Below are 8385 nucleotides of genomic sequence, written 5' to 3' on the forward strand. Positions count from 1 at the left end.
GTTGGGGGTCTCCCTCTGTTGCCCAGGTTGGTCTCAAACTCCTGGGCTCAAGCAATGCCCCACCTTGGCCTCCCAATGTGCTGGGATTACAGGTGTGAGCCGCCATGCCTGGCTGGGCCCTGGGATTTTATGAATTTCCCCACAGTGAGAACTGAGAGCCTTTCAGAAGACTCAGTGGAGACCCAGCCTCCTTGGCAGAAAGGCATCTTGACTTTCTTCCACTGAACAAGGAACGTGGAGGGCCAGGAATCCCCACCCCAACTTGCCCTGCCCCCTCGCTGCTGGGGGTGCTGGGTGGCGCCAGCCTGCCCTCCTTCCCTGCCAGATGCCTCTCGGGACAAGTGGCCTCTCTGTGCAGCACCACCAGGTCATGTCCTGCTCCCCCTGCCGATGGCAGAAGACAGCAACCTTCTCCCTTCCCATAGGCACCTCCTCAACTCGGGGCTCCCCAAAAGTCCTCAGCCAGCTCCACGACAGCACAGTGTTTAAGGCCGTGGGCACCAGAGGCAGATAAGACATGAGTTCAGCTGGGCGTGGTGGCTCATGCCTGTAATCCCAGCACTTTGGGAGGCAGAGGCGAGAGGATTGCCTGAGCCCAGGGGTTCGAGACCACCCTGGGCAACTTGGTGAGTCCTCATCTCTACAATAAATAAAAAAGTTAGCCGGGCGTGGTGGTGTGTGCCTCTGCTTCCAGCTACTCGGGAGGCTGAGGCGGAAGGATCACCTGAACCCAGCAGGTCAAGGCTGCAGTGGCTATGAGCATGCCACTGCACTCTAGCCTGGACAACAGAGTGAAACTCCCACTGAAAAAAAAAAAACATGAGTTCGAATCCCAGCTCTGCCTCTCACTTGCTGGGTGACCTTGACTCGGACAGGACACCCGTGGGAGCCTCAGTTTTCCCACCGAGAACGTGAACATCACCATAAAACTTACCTCATGCAGCCAGGCACAGTGGCTCAGCCTGTAATCCCAGCACTTTGGGAGGCCGAAGCAAGAGGACTGCCTGAGCCTGGGGTTCGAGCCCAGCCTGGGCAACTTGGTGAGACCTCGTCTCTATAATAAATCACAAAAACTAGCTGGGTGTGGTGGCGCGCACCTGTAGTTCCGGCTACCTGGAAGCCTGAGGCAAAGGATCCCCGGAGCCCAGCAGGCCGAGGCTACAATGGCCGTGAGCACCAGCCTGGGTGATAAGAGTGAGACTCCAACTCAAAAACAAAAACAAACAAATGCATGGGACGATCACCAGCCAATGCACAGGCTGTAAGACTGTGGTAAACTGGAGCCAGTGCCATGACAATGGCTGGGCCAGGACGACTGTCCAGAGACCCCCCCAACGGCACGTGGGGTGACGGCTCAGACCCAACCAGCCCCTTCCCACAAAGCGGGAGGCGTCCTGGGAGACACAGCCTGGCCCCGCATGCCATTCCAGCCCCTCCCCCCCCTCCACACACATCCCCGCTGCCCCTCTCCTAACCTCTGTCCATGTCCACCAGCCCCATGGGGCTAGTTAAACTCAATTAACAGAAAACACTCAGCACCTCGGTTGCACTGGCTACATTTCAAGGGACTGCCACACGGGGCGGTGGCTCATGCAACGGGCCGCACCAGGCACAGCGTTTCCACCACGGTAGCAAGTTCTATTGGGTAGCACAGCTCTGTTTCCCGCTGCTACCCACCTCCTGGCACCAGCCTTGTCCAAGCCCCACTGGTCTGTGCCTGCTCCTCCCTGGCCTCCAACAGCTCTTCGACCAACCCCACCTGGCAGATAGTCATGAGCTACTGCCCTCTCCACAGCAGAGGTACCGTCAATGGTTCCCTATTGCCCTCTGTATAAAATCCAAACAGCTCCTGTGGCCCACATGACTTAAGTTCCTTTCATACCCACTTGCTCACTGCAGTCTAGCTGCGTGACTGCCCCACTGTTCCTCGGACCCACCATGTGCTGCGCCTCTAAGCCTTGTACTTCCCATTCCGTACGCCTGGAATGCTCTTCCCTCTTCCCCCCCCCCCCAATTTTCTTCCTGGCATTTTCTTTTTTTCTTTGAGACAAGGTCTCTCTGTCACCCCAGATGGAGTGCAGTGCTGCAATCAGAGCTCACTGCAGCCTTGACCTCCTGGGCTCAAGCGACCCTCCTGTCTTAGCCTTCTGAGAAGCTGGGACTACAGGCACACATCACCACACTGGTTTCATTTTCTGTAGAGATGGGGAGGGGGTTGCCCAGGCTGGTCTTGAACTCCTGGCCTCAAGCGATTCTCCTACCTTGGCCTCCCATACCACTGGGACTGCAGTTATGAGACACTGTGCCCTGTCCCCTAACATTTTTTCTTTTTTTCTTTTTTTTTTTTTTGAGTTGGAGTCTCACTCTGTCGCCCAGACTGGAGTGCAGTGGCCGCTCCCAGCCACTGCAGCCTCGACCTGCTGGGCTCCGGTGATCCTTCCGCCTCAGTCTTCCAAGTAGCTGGAACTACAGGCGCGCGCTGCCACACCCGGCTCATTTTTGTTTGTTTGTTTATTGTAGAAATGAGGTCTCACCACGTTGCCCAGGTGGGTCTCAAACCCGGCAATCCACTCACCTCAGCCTCCCAAAGGCACGGGATTATAGGCTGAGCCACCGAGCTCGGCTACATTTTTTCATATTATTTTTTGAGCTGTCGTTCAGACTAGAGTGCAGTGGCATGATCCTGGCCACTGCAGCCTTGACCTGCTGGGCTCAGGTGACCCTTCTGCCTCAGTCTTCCAAGTAGCTGGAACTGCAGGCACGCATCACCACGCCTGGCTAATTTTTTTAATTTGTTGTAGAGACGAGGTCTTGCCAAGTTGCCCAGGCAGGTCTTGAACCCCTGGCCTCAGGCAATCTTCTTGCCTCCGCCTCCCAAAGTGCTGGGATTTACAGGCGTGAGTCACTGCGCCCGGCTAGCATCTTTTTTATTTTTATTTTTTTGAGTTGGAGTCTCACTCTGTCGCCCCGACTGCAGTACAGTGGCCACGTCCGGCCACCACAGCCTCAACCTGCTGGGCTCCGGCGATCCTTCCTCCTCAGCCTTCCAAGTAGCCGGAATTACAGGCACGCACTACCACGCCCGGTTGATTTTTTGATTTTTATTGTAGAGATGAGGTCTCGCTGCCCAGGCGGGTCTCGAACCCGCGGGCTCAGGCAATCCACTCACCTCAGCCTCCCAAAGGCGCGGGATTACAGGCTGAGTCACCGAGCCCAGCAACATCTTATTTTTAAATATTCAGATGGTCCCTCTATATTTTCTCCCATTTTCGGATAACTGACTTCCCTCTGCCTCCATAATAATACACCCCATGCTTCTTAGAGTATTTTATTTTTTCTGAGTTGGAGTCTCACTCTGTCGCCCAGACTGGAGTGCAGTGGCCGCTCCCAGCCACCGCAGCCTCAACCTGCTGGGCTCTGGCAGTCCTTCTGCCTCAGCCTTCCAAGTAGCTGGAACCACAGGTGCACTCCACCACGCGGGGCTGATTTTTTGATTTATGGTAGAGACGAGGTCTTGCCAAATTGCCCAGGCTGGTCTCGAACCCCTGGGCTCAGACAATCCTCTAACCTCCACCTCTCAAAGTGCTGGGATTACAGACGTGAGCCACCACGCCTGGCTTTTATAGTTTTCAGAGTGCTTCCGTCTGCAAATGATTAAGAAATCCTTACACCACAACCTGATACGACAGGGACACTGTGAATACTCCCATGACATATAAAGAAACCGAGTTTCCTATTAGTGAAGCGACTTGCCCAAGGCCACTGAGTCACTGACTGAGCCAGGAGTCGTGGCCAGTCCTTCCGTCTAAGCGGAGTGTCCCTCCACCAGTCGACTCGTTCTCTACTGGCTTTGTTTTGTACAGAGATAGATGCCAGCCTCTAAGATGTCACAACATGGCTCCTCATTCTGGCATCTTCTCATGACAAGCATGACAGGAGCGAAGAGGCACGCCGTCCCCCCTTACCTGCAGGGAATATTTTCCAAGACCCCAGGATGCCTGACAGCGCGGGTAGTACGAAACCCCGTGACATGGTGACTTTCTCTACACATGCACACTGCAATAAAGTCTAATTTACACATTAAATTACGACCATAACTAACTGTCAAATAGGCTGATTATAATCATATGTCAGCATCCTTATCTCGTGCTTGGGGACACAGTTAAGTAAAACAAGGGCTACCGGGACGCAAGCACTGCGACACCATGGCCGCTGACCCGCTCACTGGGATGGCTACTAAATGACTCACGAACAGGTGCCATGGACAGTGCGGGCCCACGGGACAGAGGAGAGTCGCGTCCCAGGCGGGATGGAGTTTGATTCCATCAGGTTCCTCAGAATGGCATGGAATCTAACGTGGATGAATTGTTTATTTCTGGAATGTGCCATCTTGTATTTTCTTTTCTTGTTTTTGGGTTGGAGTCTCACTCTGTCGCCCAGACTGGAGGGCAGTGGCCGCTCCCGGCCACCGCAGCCTCGACCTGCTGGGCTCCGGGGATCCTTCCGCCTCAGCCTTCCGAGTAGCCGGAATTACAGGCTTGCACTACCACACCCGGCTAATTTTTTGATTTTATTGTAGAGATGAGGTCTTGCCTGCCCAGGCGTTTCTCCAACCCGCGGGCTCAGGCGATCCACTCACCTCAGCCTCCCAAAGGCGCGGGATTACAGGCTGAGCCACCGAGCCCGGCTAGTATTTTCAGACCTTGGTTGACGATACCTGAAACCACAGAAAATGAAACCTAGGCCAGGAATGGTGACTCACGCTTGTCATCCCAGCACTTTGGGAGGCCAAGGCGAGAGAATTGCCTGAGCCCAGGGGTTCGAGACCAGCCTGGGCAATTTGGCGAGATCTCATCTCTGCAATAAATCAAAAAAATCAGGCGTGGTGGTGCATGCCTGTGGTCCCAGCTATTTGGAAGGCTGAGGTGGAAGAATCACCTGAGCCCAGCAGGTGGAGGCTGCGGAGGCTGTGAGCGTGCCACTGCACTCCAGCCTGGTGACAGAGTAAGACTCCAACTCAAAAAAAAAAAAAAAAAAAAAAAAAGAAAAGAAAATGAAACCTAAGATGAGGGGAGCTACTTTGGGCCCCTCTGCTCTGACCATCTTCTCTCATTTCTCTTGTGGCTGATTGGCTGTGGATTTATACACCACCTCCTCCAGGAAGCCTTCCCATACTGCTCTGTGTCCATTCCCACCGGTTTGTCTCTGAAACTGGCCCCTGATGGCCAACACACCTCACCATTTGTACTTAGGTATTTACTTGTTCACCCTCCCAGACTCTCCGCACCACGAGGCCAGGGACTGTGTCTGTCAGAATTCCTGGCACCGCAGGCCGTCACAAACATTGGCTAATTCTTGCCTGGAAGTTGTTTGACTTTCATCAAATGCCACAGAGATAAGGGCTGAGATGTGGCCACCGGGTGTAGCCACTGCAGCCTGTGGTGACATCAGGGCGTGCACTCTCACTCAGTGCTGCACTGAGGGAGGAAGCTAGACCCTGAGGCTGGCAGGCAACACCTGCCTGTTCCCCATCGGGAACTCTGCCTGGCCGTTCCCTCTTCCAGAAGGTTCTTCTGGCAGGTAGCAGCAAGGCCCACTCCCTCTTTTGCTCGGGTCCCTGCAGAGAGTCACCCCTCCGAGACACCTTCCCTGACTACCCCGAAACGGCCTCCTGCCATCTGTCTGCGATGCGGGGCAGTGCCCGCCTGACTCCACAAGGCTTTTCTGGGTTCTCTGTTTGTCTCCCCTGAGGACGGGGCCACCGCTGTCCTGTTCACCGTTGCGTCCCCTGGAACACAGGCGACCTCGATGAGCGCGTGGCAAAGGACAAAGGAATGAGGGGGTGAGGAAGGTGTAATAATAACCTCCGAGGCTTTACACAGCCCTGCGGTGTTCACAAGGGCACTTCCTTCCTGACCTGTTAATTCAAGCAGCCGCCCCGGGAGCTGAGCTGAGAGGAGAAAGTTCTCGCTGTGAAGAGCCCAAGTGACTGGGGGCTCTTTGTCAAGGTCAGAGGCAGGTTCCCTGTGAGCTGGAGGCCAACTCAGTCTCCAGGGCCAACCACCTGCCAGGTCACTCTAAAAGCGCCATTTTTTCCAAGAAGCCTTTCGCAGCCTTCCCAGCTGGGAACTAACCTCAGTTTCCTCATCTGTGAAATGGAGACGTGGAAAGCAAGTGAGCCTTGATGACAGAAAAATACTAGAGGTGGTTAATATCAGCACTTTTGGAGACAGGGTCTCACTCTGTTGCTCAGGCTGAAGCGTACCGGCATGATCAGAGCTCACTATGATCAAGGGCTCAATTCCTGGGCTCAAGCCATCCTCCCACCTCAGCCTCCCAAGTAGCTGGGACTACAGGTACACACCACTGTGCCCAGCTCTTTTTTTTAATTTGTGTGGAGACAACGTCTTGTTATGTTGCCCAGGCTGGCTCAAGCTCCTGGCCTCAAGTGGTCCTCCCACCTCGGCCTCTCAAAGTGCTGGGATTACAGGCGTGAGCCACCATAATACCGACAGTATTTACCGTGAAAGCTTATTTATGACATGCCAAAGCCTACACAGTCTCATCCTTCCTCACAACGACCCTGCGAAGTGGATGCTACCGCTATCCCCATTTTCAGGTGGAGAAACTGTAGTCCAGAGAGTTGAAGGGATTTGCTCAAGGTCACACAGCTAAGGGGAAGCTTTGTAAATGGCCACAGGTCGGGCTTTTGGGGTGCCTTTCTCTCAGTTGACCCCAAGGTAGGGAGGAATCCTCCCCCTACATGCCCCAGACCCAAACAGGTGAGGAAAAAGAAAGAAAGAGGGGCTCTGGGAAGGGAGAGGCAGCCAGTCCAGGCCCCAGTTTCTCCTCCAGGGTGCCCTCCTGGCTTGACTCTGCCAGGCTCAGCTATCCCAGGATTCACTGCGCTGGGGGGACCAGGCCTGCAGCTGAGACACATCTTTGTGCAGCTGACTCCACGCTTCCCTGGGAGGGTCAAGTGTGCTAGATACCCTCTACTGTATGAGTCAGGAATGCCAAATTCCACTCGTGCACATTCTGGGACTGTGGTGTCTTCTCTCTCTGGGCCTCAGTTTCCCAGAAATTTGAAAAGGTGGTGATAACCCTGCCTGGGATGTGGAAAGTGAAAGGGCTGCTGGCTGGGCAATGCTGGCGAGAGGTAAGGGACTGCCATGGTGGCTGCTGATGAAACAGAAACTTCCATCAAGTGCAGTGGCTCACACCTATAATTCCAGCACTTTGGGAGGTGGTGGCGGGAGGATTGCCTGAGCCCAGAGGTTTGAGACCAGCCTGGGCAGCTTGGAGAGACATTGTCCTGCAATAAATCAAAAAATAGCCGGGCATGGTGGCACATGGCTGTGGTTCCGGCTACTTGGAAGGCTGAGGCGGAGGGATCGCCTGAGCCCAGCAGGTTGAGGCTGAGGTGACCGTGAGCACAGAATGAGACTCTGACTCCAAATACCGAAAAAAACCAAAACACAAAACAGAAACTTCCAAAGGAGGTTAGTGGCCCGGGTGCACGTTTGAACCCCAGAACCTTTGGACCCACAAGTTTTAGGGCCTTCCCAACCACACGGTGACACGGTGACCATCCCCACTTTACTCACGATGATGCCAAGGCTTAAAGGGGCCAAGTCACCTGCCCACCGTCACAGAGGGGTCACCCCGGGCCTCCACGGATGGACTCAGGAGGGTGAAAAAGCCCAGGGCTACCTGCCAATGGATGCCTCTGTTCCCGGAGAGGAGGGGTCGCCCTAAAGCCACCATCTGCCTGGAGGTGGCAGGGCTGGGGGCCGGGCAGAGTGTGGCTCTGGCCTCACCCAGGGACACTCTTGCTGTGGGACGGGGCTTGGCCACGGCCGCCATGTCTCAGCCCGGAGCCAGGTTGAGGAGCAAGGGGCCTCTTTCTCTGGGCCATGGTGGGCCTCGCACCCTCTGAGAACGCTCCCAGGGCAGGGGTTCCCAGCTCCGGCCTGGGCGTTGGTCAGGGTGCAGACAGCGTGGGAGGCAAAGCCGCAGAAGAGGAACCCACTTTTAACTCCGCGGGGCCTGCCCACCTGCGTTTCCTCCCGGGTGGGAGCAGCTGGGGCCAGGGCCGCCTGGCCAGGAGCTGAGACCACAGTCCGATGGACCCCAGCTGGTCTTCGCCCCCGGCCCCAGTGCAAGTGGGGCTCACGACACCCTCCTGTCCCTGACTCCTCGTCTCAGCAGCTCCTCTGCCCCCCGGTTTTCCTGCTGGTCCTGTCACAGGCTGGGAAGGAGGCCACGGCCCCCACTGCCCGGGGCACCCCCGATCCCGTGCCCCTTCCACCCTGGACCCTGCCAGGGGCCGGAGGAGCTCGGTCTCTCAGTGTCGGCGTCTAATCCCACCTCGCCCCCGCCTGC

The 8385-nt window shown here is 55.7% G+C and overlaps 1 protein-coding gene across 1 annotated transcript in view; it reads right to left on the reverse strand.

The window, feature by feature from the left end:
- Nucleotides 1–1500, reverse strand: part of RHOF (ras homolog family member F, filopodia associated) — a 6665-nt gene extending 5165 nt beyond the window's left edge. Inside the window, exon 1 of the mRNA XM_021715122.1 lies at nt 1476–1500. Coding sequence (XP_021570797.1) covers nt 1476–1500 — 25 coding nt within the window. The remainder of the gene's footprint in view (nt 1–1475) is intronic.
- Nucleotides 1501–8385: the final 6885 nt, after the last annotated feature.

The sequence above is a fragment of the Carlito syrichta genome, unplaced genomic scaffold (assembly GCF_000164805.1).
Source record: "Carlito syrichta isolate Samal-C Ts95f unplaced genomic scaffold, Tarsius_syrichta-2.0.1 Scaffold99360, whole genome shotgun sequence".
Classification (NCBI taxonomy): domain Eukaryota; kingdom Metazoa; phylum Chordata; class Mammalia; order Primates; family Tarsiidae; genus Carlito; species Carlito syrichta.